General features: G+C 42.0%; 1 protein-coding gene across 8 annotated transcripts in view; it reads left to right on the forward strand.

The window, feature by feature from the left end:
• IPO11 (importin 11) overlaps positions 1 to 20806 on the forward strand; it is a 255344-nt gene that overhangs the window by 114463 nt on the left and 120075 nt on the right. For all 8 annotated transcript variants that reach the window (XR_010602178.1, XM_005300957.5, XM_005300955.4 and 5 more), the window contains 2 exons: positions 10116 to 10231; positions 11069 to 11145. Coding sequence is in view for 7 of the 8 variants with exons in the window: in XM_005300957.5 (XP_005301014.2) it covers positions 10116 to 10231; positions 11069 to 11145 (193 nt within the window). In the remaining variant the exon portion in view is untranslated. The remainder of the gene's footprint in view (positions 1 to 10115; positions 10232 to 11068; positions 11146 to 20806) is intronic.

A 20806-nucleotide genomic window follows, 5' to 3' on the forward strand; every position in this document is an offset into this window, starting at 1 on the left:
TTTGCTCAGAGGAATTCACTGAGACTTTCCAAGATACTACTGCTTACCAGATGTCCTAATAAATATAGCTCTGTGTGTATCTCCAGGAAGTCAAAGCAGTTAACACTCTTGAAAAAGGAAAAATAAAGGCAGCAAGTTATGAAAGTTGGCAAACTTTCTGTGTTCTTTTCTTCCATATATAAACTCTTAAAAAACAAACTAGTTAACAATCTATTGACAGAAGACAAAACTAAATACAGGATCGAAAGAGAAAATACAACATAATTCAAAACCAAAGTGGGGCCTGAGGTCTAAAAAGGGTTATCCAAATGATATCCTCAAAATAATTCAAAATCAGGCATGAAGTCCAGAGTGCAGCAAATAATGGGCACCAAAGTCTGTGATGTTGATGGAGAGTATGGTCTAAAAGGGTAATTCTCAGTGATGCAGGAATAAGGACCAGAAGTAGGCTTGAGACCGTGGCAAAATTATATGAAATTCACCTCGTCCCTCAATGTGGAGGAGGGTATGCACAACTTCTCGCTCCTCCCCCCAATTAGAAATCACATAAACTGGGTTATATTGTAAGCCAGAAATAAATGTATTCACTATAACAGATGTATTTTAAGTAGTTAAGGAGGTAGAAGACCGAACAAGGCAGATTATTAAGAAAATAAAACAGAGCAAGAAACTGGTTACATGTAAGTTCTCACCCTAAACATGGTTCTAATCATCATCTTCACAAGCCGGATGTCCTTCCAGCCAGGGTCCAGTTCTTTCCCCCAGTTCGAACTTAGTTGTTTCCAGCAGTCATCTTGGGTGGGGTAGCAGGGGAGAACTGACGACCTGGATTACCTCACTTCCCACCCTTAAATAGGATTTGCATATGGTGGGAGTCCTTTTTTTCCCTAGTTTGACCACCCCCCCCACACACCGCCCAGCTTCGTGTGGAAAAGTACAGAATTCAAGATAGGTTCCAGTATCAGATGACATGGTCACATGCATCTGTAGGGCTTCTGTAGCCATTCTTCACAGGCTGACCCACACGTTCACAGGAAGGGTATGTCTACACTACGGGATTAATCCGAATTTATATAATTCGAATTTTGGAAACAGATTGTATAAAGTCGAATGTATGCAGCCACACTAAGCACATTAATTCGGCGGTGTGCGTTCATGTACCGGGGCTAGCGTCGATTTCCAGAGCGTTGCACTGTGGGTAGCTATCCCATAGTTCCCGCAGTCTCCTCCGCCCATTGGAATTCTGGGTTGAGATCCCAATGCCTGATGGGGCCAAAAACATTGTCGTGGGTGGTTCTGGGTACATCCTCCCCCCTCTCCAGGGAAGCAATGGCAGACAACCGTTTCGCGCCTTTTTCCTGGGTGAACAGTGCAGACGCCATACCACGGCAAGCATGGAGCCCGCTCCGCTCAAGACAGCAGTCATGAACATTGTAAACACCTCGCGCGTTATCGTGCAGTTTATGCTGAACCAGAACCTGCAAAACAAGGTGGCGAGGAGTAGGCTATGGCAGCGCGGCGGCGAGAGTGATGAGGACATGGACATGGAATTCTATCAAACCGCGGGCCCCGGTGCTTTGGAGATCGTGCTGTTAATGGGTCAGGTTATAGCCGTGGAACGCCGATTCTGGGCCCGGGAAACAAGAACAGACTGGAGGGACCACATAGTGTTGCAGATGTGGGACGATTCCCAGTGGCTGCGAAACTTTCGCATGCGTAAGGGCACTTTCTTGGAACTTAGTGACTTGCTTTCCCCTGCCCTGAAGCGCCAGAATACCAAGATGAGAGCAGCCCTCACAGCTGAGAAGCGAGTGGCGATAGCCCTGTGGAAGCTTGCAATGCCAGACAGCTACCGGTCAGTCGGGAATCAATTTGGAGTGGGCAAATCTACTTTGGGGGCTGCTGTGATGCAAGTAGCCAAAGCAATCACTGAGGTGCTGCTACGAAAGTTAGTGACTCTGGGAAATGTGCAGGTCATAGTGGATGGCTTTGCTGCAATGGGATTCCCTAACTGTGGTGGGGCGATAGATGGAACCCATATCCCTATCTTGGCACCGGAGCACCAGGGTACCCAGTACATAAAACGCAAGGGGTACTTTTCAGTGGTGCTGCAAGCACTTGTGGATCACAAGGGACGTTTCACCAATATCAACGTCGGCTGGCCGGGAAGGGTTCATGACGCTCGCGTCTTCAGGAACACTAATCTGTTTAAATGGCTGTAGCAAGGGACTTACTTCCCGGACCAGAAAATAACCGTTGGGGATGTTGAAATGCCAATAGTTATTCTTGGGGACCCAGCCTACCCCTTAATGCCATGGCTCATGAAGCCATACACAGGCAGCCTGGACAGGAGTCAGGAGCTGTTCAACTACAGGCTGAGCAAGTGCAGAATGGTGGCAGAATGTGCATTTGGCCGTTTAAAAGGTCGCTGGCGCTCGTTACTGACTCGCTCAGACCTCAGCCAAACCAATATCCCCACTATTATTGCTGCTTGCTGTGTGCTCCACAATCTCTGTGAGAGTAAGGGGGAGACCTTTATGGTGGGGTGGGAGGCTGAGGCAAATCGCCTGGCTGCTGATTATGCACAGCCAGACACCAGGGCGATTAGAAGATCACACCAGGAAGCGCTGTGCATCAGAGAAGCTTTGAAAACCAATTTAATGACTGGCCAGGCTATGGTGTGAAAGTTCTGTTTGTTGAAAACCCGCCCCATTGCTTGACTCATTCCCTGTAAGCAAACCACCCTCCCCCCTTAAATCACAGCTTGCTTTTAAAGGAAATAAAGTCACTATCATTTAAAAATCATGTATTCTTTATTAATTGATTATAAACATAGGGAGAGAACCAACAAGGTAACCTGGGTGACGTTTGGGAGGTGGATAGGAGGGAAGTAAAAGGCCACTGAAAAAATTCAATATAATGACAGCCTTTTGGTTGGGCTGTTCACTGGGGTGGAATGGGAGGGTGCACGGAGCCTTACCCTCCCCCACCCCACGTTCTTACACGTCTGGGTGAGGAGCATATGGAACATGGTGAGGGGGGAGGGAGGTTATACAGCGGCTGCAGCGGCAGTCTGTTATCCTGCTGCCGTTCCTGAAGCTCCACCAGACGCCGGAGCATGTCCGTTTGATCACGCAGCAGCCCCAGCGTTGCAGCCTGCCACCTCTCATCTCGAGCGTCCCTCATGACCTCACGTTCACTGGCATCTTTCCTGTATGTAGATACTGTGTCCTTCCACTCATTCAAATGAGCTCTTTCATTGCGGGTGCATTCCATTATTTCCGAGAACATCTCATCTCGCGTCCTCTTTCTCCGCTGCCTTATCTGAGATAGCCTTCGGGACAGAGGAGGAAGGCTTGAAAAATTTGCAGCTGCTGGAGGGATGGAAAAAAGGAGAGAAATTTTTAAAATGATACATTTTACAGAACAATGCTTATACTCTTTCATGGTGAACAACACTATTCACATTACATAGCACGTGAGTTCAGTACAAGGTCGCATTTTCCATCTTAATATTGAGTGCCTGTGGCTTTGGTGTTAGAGATCACAGACGCAGGTCCGGGCAACAGAATTCAGCTTGCATGCGGCCACGGTAAGCCATTGTCTTTTGGCTTCTGCGCCCTCCTTTCTCACATACCAAGCAAAGCCCGTTGACTGCTGCGGTTTTCCTGTTAACCTTCAGCAGCAGAAAACAAACTAACTCCCCCACCCCCATCCAATTCTCTGGGATGATCGCTTTATCCCTCCCACTCATCTAGATCAGGCCTGCACAACTCGTAAAGCGGCGAGGGCCATATTACTCCAAAGAAAACAGCTGAGGGCCGAAACCCCCCAAGCGCTGCCAAACCCCCCCCCAGTGCCACCCAGCCCCCCCCGAAACACAACACCCCCCTGGCGCCACACACCACATGGAAACAAACCCTCCTTCCCCAGCGCCACCCCACTGAAACAGCAGTATTGAACCTCGGTAATTTGTTATAGCGGGCCCCTAAGGTAGTATAATTAAGGTAAAAGAAAAATGTCTTTTTGCTAGAAGTAGAATAAGATCTTACCCCCTCTTTGTAATCAATTGCCCTGTTGAATGAATGAAAGGTGTGAATGAGGAAGGCGTGGAAGGCAGGCACCTCCAGACAGCTGCAACTCTTAGAGAGGGCAGGGCCGGCTCTAGGATTTTTGCCACCCCAAGCAAAAAAATTTTTGGCCGCCCCCCCCCTTTTTTTCGTGCCCCTCTGCCCCCGGCCCCGCCCCAACTCCACCCCTTCGGAACCCCTTCTCCAAATCCCCAGCCATGCCTCCTCCCCCGGCATACCGCATTTCCCCCACACCATTGCTTCCTGCAGGCCCCCCACGACCTCCCGCCCTACCTCACCTTCTCTCCGCCTGCTCCCACAGGTGTGCTGCCGTTCCGCTTCTCCCCCCTCCCTCTCAGGCGAGGGAGGGCGGAGAAGCAGAGCAGCGGCGCGTTCAGGGGAGCAAGCGGAGCAGAGGTGAGCTAGGGTGGGGGGGGGCGCAGGAAGTAACGGGGGGTAGAGGAACCACTCCCCGCTCCAGCTCACCTCTGCTCCACCACCACCGCTGCCTCCCCCAAGCGCCCCGCCACTCGGCTTGTCCTCCCTCCCAGCCTTGCTGCGTGAAACAGCTGTTTCGCGTGTGGCAAGCCTGGGAGGGAAGGGGGAGAAGCGGAGTGGCGGCGGTGCGCTCAGGGGAGCAAGCGGAGGAGAGCTGGGGCGGCGGGGGCACTTTTTCCCTATGCCTCGGAGTTGGCGCCTATGATGGCCGGCGCCAGAATGCTGCCCCTAGAAATATGCCGCCCCAAGCACCTGCTTGTTTTGCTGGTGCCTGGAGCAGGCCCTGAGAGAGGGGATGGGAGCCAGACCAGATCAGTAGAACAGGTCAGCCACTGATTCACCGCTTGCCTCCTCAGCCCCCCTCCTCTGGCTCACCTAGTCACTCCTCGCCTGCTCGCCTACTCAGCCCCCCCCTTCACCCACCGCTTGCCTACTCACCCCCCTGCGGGCCGCACAGTGAGCCCACCTACTCAACCCCCGCGGGCCGCACAGTGAGCCCAGGCGGGCCACATGTGGCCCCCGGGCCGCATGTTGTGCAGGCCTGCATCTAGATATTGTCTAGTTTTACAACAGGCAATAGAAAAAGTACTAGTGAAGTCAGTACAGAGTAAAATTTCATACAGTTACTTGTTTATGTTGCTCTACATACTATACACTGAAATGTAAGTACAGTATTTATATTCCAATTTATTTTATAATTATATGGTAAAAATGAGAAGTAAGCAATTTGTCAGTAACAGTGTGCTGTGACACTTTTGTATTTTTATGTCTTATTTAGTAAGCAAGTAGTTTTTAAGTAAGGTGAAACTTGGTGGTATGCAAGACAATCAGACTTCTGAAAGGGGTACAGTAGTCTGGAAAGTTTGAGAGCCACTGTTTTACAGTAACCTTGTAACCCTACTAGCATAGGGTTATTCCTAGTCATGTCAAACATTCTTAAGCCTACGCCCCAGTATGGCCAAGCTAAAATCTTACATGCCTCAACTTATTGGCTTTGCATTCCAGCCATGTTTTACTTATGTACCTAATACACACTCATCATTCCTAAATGCTTGTCAATCTTATACATAAGATTGCAATTCAAATCTATTTAACAAACATTGATTATATATGAAATAGCATATGAGTTGATCATAATACTAAATAACATAATGATAAATGGATAAAATGAACTAATTGGCTGCAGTTAGCTTGAGCTTTAATTTGAGGTTTGCCCTTAGTCTAACTCCCATCTACAAACAAAAATCTCTAAATTGAGTTAAATGGTGCTTTAAGTTGGCCTGTTAGGGGGATGGGTTGAAACTCAAATGCTGCTTATTGTCAAGCTAGTAATGTAGCTCAAGTTATAGCAGCTCAACAGCTGCTAATCCAATCACTCTGTGCTGCTTATTAAATTCCTCTATGTAGCTCTAGTCAGGGCCAGATTAAGGCATAAGATAACTACGCTACAATTTAGGGCCTCTCAACATGAGGGGCCTATAAAAAATAAAAAACTGACTCCATTTCAAATTTTAGCAAAATTGGTTGATAAATGAGATATGGGAAAAAGAAGATTCTTTCTAAATATAGACATTTGCATTCAAATATGACAAAAATATACACATCTGGCTACACAAATATCCTTAACCTCCCTTACCCTTCACTAATTGTTCATTATTGACAGGTGGGAGGCCAGGGCTGAGAAAAAAAAACGATAATTGCACTTGTAAAATTAGTATTTCTATGAGTAAGTCTGCTATCAGTCTCCTAAGACAGCGTTTTGTTGGCCAGCTGCTACTGGTAAAATTCTGACTGTGCCTTCATAACGTATTTAAATAAATAAATAATCTCACTGCTGATAAAATCGGGAAAATTGTGAGGTCGGAGACGGCAGTGTCGTGAGACAATCCTGCCAAGCTCATACTCATATGGGACTCATCCTAGTAGTGATGTTATATATAGCGTCCCCCTTGGCTGGTAATAGCCAGAAGGCCACCATCTTTCATTTATGGTCCAGCATGCTTAGTCATATAGTGCCTTCACTCCTGTTTTTCTTCGTTTTCTTAAGTGTTAGTGTGTTCTTTCTTCTTTTGATATGTACGTACATATAATTGTGTATTTTAGTGTGCATACCGCTTTCTGCTTCATGTGCTATCCATGCTTCACATGATTGAGTTTTCAGGTGATCGTCTTATGGACTTGGGTCAAGTGGATTTTGAGGAGGATAAATTTGTGTTGGCTTCCCTCCGTCAGTTTCGGGAACCTTCACAGTAAATATCAGAGAGTGCTGATGAAAGGATAAATAAAGGGTTTTGAGAGAATGGAAGGAAGATATACATATGTATCAAAATATTCTGAATACTTGGTGAGCTAGTTATTTCAAACTATTTGCATACATGATTTATAGGCTATTAAGGCCTATAATATTCATTATCTTTGCTTGAATATTTTTTCCTCATTTTCTCAATGCCTGTCTAGAGATTACCAGTCTTTTTTCTGGTAAATTCTTTCTCTTTGACAACAAGCTTTATGCGCGACTCTGTGGCCCCGAGGTGTTTACTTGAGATTAATTAGTGGTTCTGGGGGAGACAGAGGGTAGAGAAGCGAACGTGAAGAGAGAGAGCTTTTCTTGCAGCATTTTCTAGGCAGACATCTGCCCTAAGCATTCTGTGCATCAAAAGTGACAAACTCCATAGCTTATCATTTGAGGACGTCATCAATGACTTTGCTCTCCAAAAATCATGAAAGAAAATGTTTTAAATTTCAGTGTTAAAATTAATGTGATGTGCAAACAGACATACTGTAGGTTATACTACTTCCATTAAGTAAGCTGGTCTCTGTAACTATAACTGCTTTTGTGTTGCTGTAGATATAAAGTTTTCATATCTTCTAATTAAGAAATCATAGACAAAATATGTTAATTTGAAATTATTTTATAATGTAAACAGGCATATTGCAAGACACATGTTTTAGTTAGATTATTATTCTATTTTTACAACTTTGCCTTTATATATATGCAAATATAAAGCTTTCATGTTTATATATTAAATGTCCTTTCTGTGAAAATAATAAAAAAATTTTTAATGTTATGGGGCCTCTTACACTTGACATAGTTTAGGGCCTCAGAATGTCATGGCCCTGACCATGGTTGTTTTGCAGTGTGGTTGGTCTCTCTAGAGTTTGGTCTCTCTAGAGCTAGGCTAGCTTGAGTGGAGTAACTTGATAATAGAGATGAGGTACTATCAGAGATTGAGGTGTTCTATTATTTGAATTTTAATTATTGTTTCAACCAGTTTATCAGGTACAGATTTAAGATTTACTGGACTGTAGTTTCCCAGTTCACCCCAGATTCTTTTTTAAATATAAGTACAGCATTTGCTACAGTGGTGCAGTAGGTGTTTTTAATGAGAGATTGCATATATTTGTTGGAATTTCAGCCACTACATACTTAAGCTCCTTCAAACTCTTGGATGTATACCATCTGGCCTGGTGACTTATTACTTTCCAAAATATTGGTTTCTCCAAGCACCTTGTCTTCTGACACCTCAATCTCTGATAGTACCTCATCTTTATTATCAGAAAATAGGAAGTCCAGAGTAGGTATCTCTCCATATCTTCTTATAGGCAAAGAAAGGAACAGTTGAGATAGAGTTAAGGTTGAGAGTACAATGCAGTAATTTAGGGTAAAATATGTTACAGGCAAGGTATAATTATAACAAAAAAAAGAATTTCTGAGATTAAAATTAAAACATAAAATAAATCCAAACATTAGTTTATGGAAATGCAGAGTTACTATATCAAACATTCTTAATTCTGCTCTGTAGTGAAAACGTACAATAACCATGTTTAAAACTAAGGCATCTTAGTCCCAGATTAGATTAAATTGATTTAAAGATGTGTTAGGTTGTGTGGTGTGTTTTCTGTGCCTTATAGCCACATGTAGAGGTCATTCTTTATATTAGTTATTTAAAAAAAATCAATGTCACTATAAATATGAATCCTTGTTAGAAGAATTTATATTCTTCCTGTTCCAAGAACATTTCAAAAGCTTTAGGGTGTGATAAAATCCACAAAGTAAATTTTGACACCTTTCCCTCCTTTAAAATGTTTTATCTCCTGGTTTCCATTAAGTATTTATAGGCTCCATCTGTGCTACTCTAAAGTTTTTCTAGAGAAAGCATGATTGACATTGAAATGATTTTAAAATGTGTATACTGTTCATAATCAGTTTTGCAATCTTTTCAACATTTTACTGTCCTCAAAATATTTGAAGAGGATCAGGAGTGATATAATATTTATATTTACTTGCTGTATACAATTGATATATTTTAGTGTGTATATCATTAGTCATATAGTTCCAAAGTCTGGTTTGAAATCCTTCTGCTGATGTTGCTCTAGCAAGCCCCAGAGTCTGTCTTAGGCCCTATCCCCTATCCTGACTCACATGATTAACTGCAGACTTAGGCCTTGGCTACACTTGCAGCTTACAGCGCTGTGAGGTAAACCTGTCTTCGTACAGCTGAGTAGGGAAAAGCGCTGCAGTCTGTCCACACTGACAGCTGCCAGCGCAGTGTTGTGGCCACACTTGTAACATTTTTAGCTGTGTTGGGAGCGGTGCATTATGGGCAGCTATCCCAGCATTCATGTGGCTACTACGTGCTTTTCATGTTAGCTCTCTATTTTGCAAGTTCTGAACTCCCGGCCCCCTGCTCATTCATTTACTTACTCAAAGCAAGCTGCAAATTGTTTGCTTTTCTCTGCAGTAGGAGCTTTGAAACCACTTCCGCATTCCTGCAGCCGGTCACAACAATGGAGAGGATTGGCCACTTGACAAGGTGATTAGTACAGCGCTGCAAGCGTTTACACTCACACCTGTGAGTCGTAGCCACTCCGCTGCAGCTGTTATTCCTCTCGGAGATGTGGAGTACCTGCAATGGTGTACCCAGGGAGATACAGTGCTACAAGTGCCCTGCCAGTGTGGACGGGGAGTGAGTTACAGCGCTGGGGGAGGCTTTACAGCGCTGTAACTTGCAAGTGTAGCCAAGGCCTTAGATGGGATGTGCTGTGAAACCCCAGCCTCTCTTCCTTACCAATCCATTAGTTTTTATTTTCTCGTATGTTCACCTCAAAGAGAAGAGAACAGTCCATCCCCAAATGCTGCTGCTTCTACTCTCCCAGTGGGTTTAAAGATAAACCTGAATGGGTCTAAAGACAAATCTCAATCAGTTTTCCCTAAGAAATGAAAGTCTAAATTGGTTTGCTGATATGCCTATTGCCCTAGTCATTTTAAAGTGTATGGTTTTATATATATGTGCTCTAGTGTAATATGTGGCATAAAAATGTAGTGACTGTGTGTGCTAGGCTTATGGTTTTATTTTTAGTGCCAGTATGCTAGAATTTGTTGTGTTCCATTACTAATTGTAAAAATGAAATCCAGCTGACTTCATTGGTGTAATGAGTAATGGTAGAAAATAGGTGTGACCTAAAAAGAAAATACCTTAAATTTTCTGTTTCAGATCAGATTTTTTTTTAAATTGTTTTATATTGTTTTGTTTATTCCTCCTGCAGGGATTAGGAGCAGACAGCAAGAACCTCTACCCTTTCTTACTTCCCATTATTCAGCTAAGTACAGATGTTTCCCAGCCTCCTCATGTTTATCTTCTGGAAGATGGCTTGGAATTATGGTAAGTGGAAGAACTTTGCTCAGCAGATAAATGCATATTAATATTTTTATCACTACTACAAAAAAGTGACTTGCTTAGAAACATATATGTAATATGTACACTAAACTGACCACGTGGCAAGCTCAGATTTGGGATCAAGCAAATTATGGGCTATTGCTGCTTTGACCAGTGGAGGTTTGACTATCTGAGCATGTAGTGTTTTTTTAATCATGTGCTTTGCTTATAAATATAATGCGAAATTTCACTGATTATCCACCCACAGGAATTATAAGTTGGAACATAGAATGATGAATGTAGTCTGCTCTCACCTGATTGTCACAATGCAGGCTATTACACCTCAGAACAATATTTTGAGGGAAAAGGGAGATATTTCTGTAGCATAGGTTTCTTTAACTGGTGACTCTGAAATTTCTTAGAGGTCTAGAATGCTAGTATGTTGTCTTGATGCATGTAGCATGCAATTTTATCCACCTTACCTGCACTCTGCCCATTAATCCACCTCCCGTGTGGATACTTTGAACATTCCAAACCTCTGAGCAGCTTCAAACAGACGTCATTTAAAAACAAAAATAGAGAGGCATAAAAATGTTTGCTTCTTTCCCCCATTCTTTTGAGATGACAGGACCAGGAAGTATTCCACAGACCAGCAGTGTGGGAAATACCATTTTGAAAGATAATAATTTCAAATAATTGTGGCATTCTTCATTTGAAGAGATTTTATATTGATACTAGAATATTACAGTATTTTTACACTTGTCAAAATTGTTCCTCTTAACATATTTATTATGCAAAACAGGGAACGAAATGTAAACAATGTTGTAATTAATCTACTCTTAGGTTAGTAACATTGGAGAATAGCCCATGTCTTACTCCTGAGCTGCTGCGAATCTTTCAGAATATGTCGGCCCTTCTTGGTGAGTCTTAATAATAAGGATTCTGTTTTCTATACTAACAACGTTGTTCATGTTCTAGTAATAAAATAACTAAGGCAGTAAGAAGTTGAGATCAAAATTCTTACTATTAAAAATGATTGAACGAGCTTTGAGTAACTTAAAGAATTTCCCATTTTCTTGCACCCCGATTGTGTTTAAATAAATCAACATTTTAAGTGCTTTGTACTTAAAAAGGCAAAGAAACAAACTGGAGATGATGCTTTTTATTAATGGACTGTTTCTTAGTTAAAGACAAAGGGTGACATTCCGGACCAGTTGAAGTCAATTGGAGATTTGCCATTGACTTTAATGAGTCCAGAATGTCATCCAAAATATTTGCTGGTTGATAGCCTAATTTCAATAGGTATCTCTGCACAAATATCTGTTTATTCTCCATGGTGTAATTTTTATTTATGAGGCTGCATGTTCTTGGAGGCATATGTTTCACAAAAGATTCCGTGGGTCTTATGTTTGGAGACTATATGATGTATATTCATACATTCAGTGTAAGTGCTATTAAAATGTAGAACTAACTGAAGTTGCTTAGCAGCTGAGTGCTATTTGACAATTAATTTTGGAAATGAAATTCAGCTATATATGGTTTATTTGCTTACTTATTGCAAAAAAAGAATCAACTGAGTTGGACTTCATAGTGTTCCATCAAGACTGCACAGGCACTGATTTTATAAAAGTCCCTCAAAGCTTAACACGAAATCAAATAATAACATTGCGTTTGTGTGTAGAGAATAGCTGACTATTCTACTTGCTTAATTAGATAATAATCCTGTTTGCTACTCCGAAGAACATAAAGAATTAATGGCTCCATTCCAAATCATTAATATTCAAGTAGTAAATTTTCAAATTACATATATATATATATTTATAACTGAAAAGGAAGGAGGAGGGTAAACAGCTGGAAGGGGAGTTGTTAGTGGGTTATACATAGGGCCTACCAAATTCATGGTTCATTTTGGTCAATTTCACAGTCATAGGATTTTAAAAACCGTAAATTTCATGAGTTCAGATATTGAAATCTAAAATTTCATGGTGTTGTAACTGTAAGGGTCCTGACCCAACTCTGAAGGCAACAGCGCAAAAGTAAGGGTGACATGATATGGTATTGCCATGCTTACTTCTGCACTGCTGCTAGCGGGTGCTGCCTTCAGAGCTGGTTGCCTGGCCAGCAGCCGCCGCTGTCTGACCACCCAGCTCTAAAAGCAGCGTAGGAGTAAGGGTGACAATACTGCAACCCACCTACAATAACCTTGCGACCCTCCCCATCCCCCATGACCCTCTTTTGGGTCGGGACCTCCTGTTTGAGAAACGCTGGTCCCCTCCCTTCCTCCCCCCCCGAAATCTGTATAGTGTAGGGTGAAAGTACACAAAAGACCAGATTTCACGGTCCGTGATGCATTTTTCACAGCCATGAATTTGGTAGGGCCCTAGTTATACATTGTAGTAATAAGCCATAAATCCAGTGTCTCTATTCAATCCATGATTTTTAGTGTCTAGCACAGTTATGAATTTAAGCCCCCAGGTTTGTCTTTTGAAAATAATGTGCAGATTTCCTTTGAGGATGAGGACTGATAGCAGATACGGAGTGATCGCTTTGTGAAAAGTGTTCACCCACAGGTGATGTGGTGTTTTTGTCTTTTATCATTTTCTTGTTTGAGTTCATTTGAGAGCATAGTGTTTGTCTGGTTTCACCCATGTTGCTACTGGGGCATTTAATACACTGGCTGAAGTACACCACATGTTGTGATAGGCATGTGTTGGATCCATGAATCTTGAAAGATGTGTTGTGGGGAATGTTGATAATTGTAGCAATGGAAATGTGTCTGCAGATTTTGCATCTGTTGTTCTAGCAGGATCTGGTGCTGCTTTGAGTTGGTGTGTCCTGGTCTGTGGGGAGCTTGCTTCTGATGGTGAGCTTGGAGAGGTTTAGGGGTTGTTGAAGGCCAGAAGAGGGGGTTCAAGAAAGATTTCTTTCAGGATGGGGTCCCCATCGAGTATGGGTTGTAGTTGTTTGATACCCCATATGGGTTCCACCGTGGGGTGGTAGGTGACAACTAGGGGTATGTGGTCCGAGCGGGTTTTATTTCTGTACTGAAGCAGGTTCTCTTGGAGTATTTGGGTGGCCCATTCCATGATATGATCTACTTCTCTGGTGGAATGTCCTTGTTTGGTGGAGGTAGTTTTGCGTGTGTTACCACACTGTACACAGTAATTTTTGTTTTGCAAATATTTTTTTGCCTTCCTTTAATTATTTGCTGCACTTTTATGTGCTTTGGAGATTGATGAACTAATTGCTATAGCAAATGGATTTTTCAGAGGAAAATTTTTAAATCATAACAGAAAATGTAGAAGTTAACATTTCTGAATTGGTCACGAACATTTATCATATTTTCTAAGATTAATTTCAGTACTTCATATTTTATTATGAAGGTTAATGAGAAGTGTTCCTCATAGTAGGCAGGCTTAACTAGTCCCTCTCCCATGATCTTCCCATGTATCTTAATACTAATGACCAAAATTGTGCTTCAAGGAAAAGTACTGCAATTACGAAGAGCCAAGTTTTTGTAGATGGTTCAGTATTTAACTTCAGATTTACATGTCCATCTTTGCAATTGCTAGACACTTCCTGTTAATCTTCCTTCTATACCTTTTGAACATCTCTTTTTGGGTATAAATTTACTAACATAGTATTGTCCAAGTGGTCATGATTTTCATAGTTATGCTGCGTTGCCCTTCCACGTATCTTAAATTCAGGCTAACAGGGAGAGGCTGCATACGAAAGACTGTAACCAACCTGCAGTATCGAGTGTGGTGAGAAAAACTGCTTAGTCTAGATATTGCCTAGTCTAATAAGGTTGAGAATTTAGACTGTGTGCTTATCTTTTATTTTCCTTTGGTAACTACTCTGACTTTTGCATATCACTTATAATCACTTAAAATCTTAAAAAAAAAAAAAAAAAGAGGAGTACTTGTGGCACTTTAGAGACTAAAAAATTTATTTGAGCATAAGCTTTTGTGGGCTAAAACCCACTTCATCGGATGCATGCAGTGGAAAATACAGTAGGAAGATATATATACACAGAGGACATGAAAAAATGGGTGTTGCCATACTAACTCTAACGAGAGTAATCAGTTAAGGTGGGCTACTATCAGCAGGAGAAAAAAAACATTTGTAGTGATAATCGGGATGGCCCATTTCCAACAGTTGACAAGAAGGTGTGAGTAACAGTAGGGGGGAGAATAAATAGTTTTTAGTCTCTAAGGTGCCACAAGTACTCCTTGTTCTTTTTGCTGATACAGACTAACACGGCTACTTCTTTAAATTTATTGATTACAAAAGTTTTTACTCTGATGTTTATCCCTACCAGTGAGTTTGACTGAAGTGCTTGGTAAATTTGCTCAGGTTACAAAGGCTGGTGTATGTTTACTTTCCATTGATGAAGTGGTGAACCAATTAATAAACTTACCTTGCTCAAGAAAGGGTTTTAGCAGTGTAAAATGGTGTATTCCTGTGGTACAGTGCCGGGAGCTGGGGAGATTTAGCTGGTGCCTTTCTCTGTGTGATTTGTAAGTGGTGCTGGGAGCAATCATGCAATCTAGCTGGGTGCGGGTTTCCACATGCAGTTGTACTGAATGGTGGTAGCACCTGGAGGGGTTTGCTGCCTATCACTAGTAAGGCATTGTGAGAGACATCCCAGAATAGTGAGTTAAGGGGGCACAGCGGTCCCACAGTCCTAGATTGCACCCCGGGGATCCCGTCACACTGTTACAGTTATGGAGTAGAGAGATACAGTATTGACCATTAGAAGCTTGTTCATAGAGGACAAGCCATTGAGAATCTGAGGTGGGAGTGGCTGCATCTGGCTCCTAGAATTATGCAGTACTTATTCTCCAAGTCCTTAGAGACAGAAAATATCCTGGTTTAATCCCAGAATATCATCAAGCAGGTAGAATGTCACTGTGGATTGATCAGGAGTCTACCTCTCAAATGCACTTTTGGCTTCCAAACCAGAAGAGGTAATAGGTCTGACAATGATATTCCCAGAGCCTATTCTGATGATTGTTATCCTCCTACTCTTCTAGAGCTTCCGCTGATATCTTATCATAATTTCTCTGACCCTGAAGGTGATTCACAGTTTGTGAGACCAATTTTAGTAGTGTGGTAGCATTGATCTTTATACACTTTGGTTTGGGTGGGAGAATGATGATAGTAGGAAGCATAGGTGGCAGGACATGGGGAGAGTATCTTTAGATGGTTGTGATCTCTTCAGTAAGGAATGCTTTGAGGTATTCAGTTAAAATATAGGGTTTTATATAGCATTTATCATCTGAAAGTAAAAGAAGTTGAAGACCTCCAAGGTAAAAACAATCCTTGGTTAACAGACGTACCTGTGTATTCAGTGAGGTCATGGAACCCAGCAGAATAAGGGACTTGGCAGGGGCAGAGAGACTGGGTACCTAAAAATTCAGGGATTTCAGTGATATAGAAAAGCCTTCCTTTTTGGTCTCTGAACACAGGGGCAGTGGACATGTCCACAGCAGGCACATGGAGAGTTGTGTTGCTCTTTGTTGGGAGAATACGTGTATTGGGCAGTTAAGTTGGGCGGAGGATGAAATACATATCAATCACAAGCAAGTGCAATAGATATGATTGCCAGTAGGGGCTACTATTGAGCTGGTGGATTGGAATTCTTCCAGTGAAAAAGAGTTGCACTTTTGGCTGCAGCAATATAGAAAGAGGGGAGAGAGTAATTGCTTGGGTCAGGAAGAAGGGCTGTGGGAGAGAAAGGAGGGAAGATAGGACTTCCTTGCTGGAATCTGGAGGGCCGATCTTCTGATTGAGACTAATGTCCCTGAGTTCTCTCTCATTTCTCTTGGTGTAACAGGGCGGTGACTCCTTGGGTACGTCTTCACTACCCGCCGGATTGGCGGGTAGCAATTAATCTATCGGGGATCGATTTATCGCGTCTCATCTAGACGCGATAAATTGATCCCCGAACGCGCTCCCCGTTGACTCCGGAACTCCACCAGAGCGAGAGGCGGAAGCGGAGTCGACGGGGGAGCCGCAGCCATCGATCCCGCGCTGTGAGGACAGGAGGTAAGTCGATCTAACATACGTCGACTTCAGCTATGCTATTCTTGTAGCTGAAGTTGCGTATCTTAGATCGATTTCCCCCCCCCCAGTGTAGCCCAGCCCCTTGTCTCCCTTCCTTATCTTTTTTCCTTCATGTAGTCTTTTTCTTCTTTTCCTTTGTCCTTTCTGTTCTTTGTGGAAGAATCAGAAACAGTGTGGAGAAGGCTGGAAAGAGCTGCACCACATTCTCCGTGCTTCCAGTCTGTTGAGGTAAAAGACTGATGGGGAACATGATGTAATGATTTCCTATTTGTAGGAAGATAAAGAGAAGACAACGGCATAGAATCAGTGATATGTAATTTTCTCATATCAAATGTCTCAGCTGAGATTGATGTGATTTTACTGTTAAGCAGTACATTTGTGAGACTCATGTTTATAGACAGAGTGACACCAGCTTTTGATTCCTTGGGATGGGGGCAGACTTGGTTGTGTTTTGCCTCTGTGGCTTCTGTCATCTTATTCATGTCACCGTTGTTGGGAAATATGTTTGCCTACATTATAAGTAGACTTAGGTGGACATAGAATGAATAACTAAGAAGATGTAATATCTCCTTGCATATGTGCCAGTTGTTCTAGTGAATCTACATTTTCATATACCACATTGATAATATGTTAGCAGTGATTCCAACGTTTAACCCTTGAAATGCTAGTAGCATTAGATTTTTAGTACAAGTAGCACTACTGTTCACTTCCAGTGGAACAGTGGTGACTTGTATTTTATTCTATGTAGGTTGTTGTGCCAAGGCACTGTCCCACATCTTGAAATAAACGATTGTAGAGGTTATTGACGAGATTAAGTTTGGGAATCCAGAGGAAGTGATAAAGTTTCAAACTGGACCCCCTATCAAGCACTGGTTGAGAAAGAGAGGTTTCACTGGGCTAATGGAAGCTCCTCTTTGTTGCTATAAATAGTGAGGGTCATTGTCACTGATGATTAAACTTTAAAGTTCGGATGATCACACTTCTCTAAATGCTACTATAGTGATTTAGGAAAGATATTGCATTATTTTTGACTTGCAGACTCAAGAAAACAAATATGCATTGATTTAGATGTCACAAAGTTCTTAACTATAGGTCGCCTTTATCTTTTTTTCTTGAAATTAAAGTTTACTATTTCCCCACTGAAAAATCTGTAGAAAGACCTGTTTCTAAGATTCTCCACTTTCCTTGAGAAGATGCAGGGAAGGGATGAGGAAGAATTATAAACATCTCAGATCTCAATGCTTCTACTCATGATACATTTGTGTGTATGTCTGTGTATTTATAACCTATAGTGTCTGATAGCTTTCAGTAATCATTTCATGTAATTGCCGTGAAAAACAATTACTGGATTTTATATGGTTGTCAAATTGAATCAATCAGAAATGATTTCTGCAAGTGTTTCTATATATTAACAAATAAAACAGCTTTGACAGAAGATTAAGGACACACTGATACAGTGCATATACCATTTTACTGTATATTTGGCAGTTCAGACTGAAGGAATGAACAAGTAGAGCAAATTAACTGTTTTTCTTGAAACAGCCAGTTTTGAATGTGAAACTGATGTTTCCCCCAACTTTCTTGCTTTTCTTTGTTTTCAGATAAATTGAAATGAAGAAAAGTTATTAATATTACTGAGTCTCCTATTGTTGGTCTAAAAGTCATTATTTATATACTGTCTGGGTAGATAAAAAAACAGTTACCTATCCTTAACAGCTTACAATCAAAATGAAGATAGATTTTTTTTCACTCCTATTTCCTACATCATAGTTCTATTTATGCCCTTATTAGATTTAGATTAATAGATTTTTAGGTCCAGAAGGGACTGTTATGATGGGTATAGTCTGACCTCCTATAAAACATAGGCCATAGAATTTCATCTAGCGATTACTGTGTCTGGCCCAACAACTTGTCACTGAACTAGAGCATATCTTTTTGAAAGACTCCAAGTGAAGAAGAATTTACACATCCCTTGCTAATCTGTTCCAATGGTTAATTACCTACACTGTTAAAAAATTGTGTCTTATTTCCAGTTTGAACTTTGCTGATTTCAACTTCCAGCCATTAGATCTTATGCCTTTGTCTGCTAGAAGAGTCCCCTAATATCAAATATCTTTTCCCTGTTTAGGTAATGATATACACAGACCATAATCAAATTGCCCCTTAATCTTCTCTTCAATAAAATAAAGAATTTGAGCTCCCTTTGTCTCTTATTGAATTAGGCATGTTTTCCAGGCCTCTAAACATTCTTGTAGCTCTGAACACTCTCCAATTTAGAGAATGCCAATTTTCTTTTTATCAGTTCATTTGTGGCCCATACTTATTTCATTTTACAACTTTTCCTGATTTCCTTTCATTTTTATGTTATTTTAACCCTTTTTATATTTTTAGTTAACGTACCTGTATTCTTATTGATCCTTATGTCAGTCCCACTTTTCCCTTCCTTATTAGAGCCATCTCCAGCTTTAGTCAGAGAATTTAGCATTTGTCACAGCTTCTTCAACTGAAACTCCAAATGAGATTCCCCTTTCCGTCAGTAGAGCCATGTAATCAAATTGAGAAAGACATTTTTCACTGAAGGATCGTCCTGCCGACAGCATCATACTGCTGGGACTGTGATGGTATTCCTTCAGCTCAGGTGACTGATGCTGTGCTGCCTCCTAGGCAAGGTGAGGCTGTTCAGATTTTTTGTATTTGTGTCATTTACAGTGACATGCAGATATTGGTGCTTAATAACTATTCTGTTCCATGTTCTTTTGCTGGGTGACAAAATTATGTGTGCTACCAGAATACTGCAGATGCCATAGTGGCATGGCAGTGATTCTCTGATTTAAAGTGGAGATGGGCATTCCAGTAAATAACTCCTAATTCAGTTATTTGTTGCTCTAAAAAAAAAATAATCTTATCAATTTAACACTTAGGTAATTAACTTAGTCTCTGGTTGCCATGACCCTGAATTTTGATTCAGTCCTCAGGGAAAAGGTAATCATTAAATTTAAAGGAAAAACACCTCTGTACTGTAAAATAAATAAATAAATAAAAATTCAGTTATTCATTGCAACTAACTAATGCATGTCCCCAAAAAATATTTTACGGACCATGTTTCATTAGAAAAATTAGGTCCAAAGTCTGAGCAAACAAATTCATGTGTACATCTATATGTGCCGCTGACTACTTAGATACTTCACTATCGTGCACACACTCACTTAACTTCCAGCACAGTTGTCAGTTCCAAGCAAAAATGTAGTCATCCCATTGTAAAGTCATTTTTGCCAGTACAGGTGGACCTGTTATCAAATACAAAGCTTCTTTCTTAACATCTGTCTCCATTTGAGTGCATAACAAAGAATGAGAAATTTTTTTTTAAAGTTTTAATGTACATTCCTTTTATAAATGTAGGATAACAGAAAAGTTAAATTTACTACTAAAAATAATAGAACTTAACTTAGAATAACTTCTAAGGTCCCTGCTTGTCATATATTGGTTGTAGTGGATTTCTTATGCCCTAATCTTGCTGATTGGACTATATCTGCTGGAAAGTATCGATAAAATGGTCACTGTGCTCTCATTGAGGTCATGTCTACACTACAAACTTAAGTCGACTTATATTAGGTTGATTTACAGCCACAGCACTAATTCAGCGGTTTGTATCCACTCTACCCTCCTTCTGTCGGTGGTATGCGTCCTCACCAGAAGAGCTTCCACTGACTTAAGAGGGGTAGTGTGGGGGGCTGAGAGCCTGGGCTCTTGGCTCCAGCCCAGTTGCTTCCTGGGCTCTCGGCTCCCTCCAGGCTTTCGGGTCCCCACTCTGTGCCGGGAGCTCAGCTGTCCCCCACCTCCCTGGCTCAGAGCGGGGAGCTGGGAGCATGATTGGCACCCAGCTCAGAGCGGGGAGCATGAGAAGCAGCCTGCCTGGGAGTGAGGAGCCACGATCATCGCAGGGGGGCAGCAAGGTTCCCGGCAGAAAGCCCTGGAGGCAGCGCGAGCCAGGGTGGTAGCCCAGCTGGGAGCGGAGCCAGAGCTGGGCTGTGAAATTGACAACAATGACCAGCAGCCAATGTAAGTATCCCACAGCGTCACATAGCCAGTGCGTTGCTCTAACTACACTGACATAAGCCCTACACCTCTCGTGGAGGTGGAGTAGTTATGTCAGTGTAGTAGGACACTTAGGCTGGGTCTACACTACCCACCTGAATCGGCGGGTAGAAATCGACCTCTCGGGGATCGATTTATCGCATCCCGTTGGGACGCGACAATCGATCCCCGAATCAACGCTCTTACTCCACCAGCGGAGGTGGGAGTAAGCGCCGTCGACGGGAAGCCGCAGAGGTCGATTTTGCCGCTGTCCTCACAGCGGGGTAAGTCAGCTGCGATACGTCGAATTCAGCTACGCTATTCACGTAGCTGAATTTGCGTATCTTAAATCGACCCCCCCCGTAGTGTAGATGTAGCCTTACATTGGTGAGAGAAAGTGTCTACAATACAACCTGACATAATTAGGTTGACGTAACC

Source organism: Chrysemys picta, chromosome 6, assembly GCF_011386835.1.
Source record: "Chrysemys picta bellii isolate R12L10 chromosome 6, ASM1138683v2, whole genome shotgun sequence".
NCBI classification, from domain to species: Eukaryota; Metazoa; Chordata; order Testudines; family Emydidae; genus Chrysemys; species Chrysemys picta.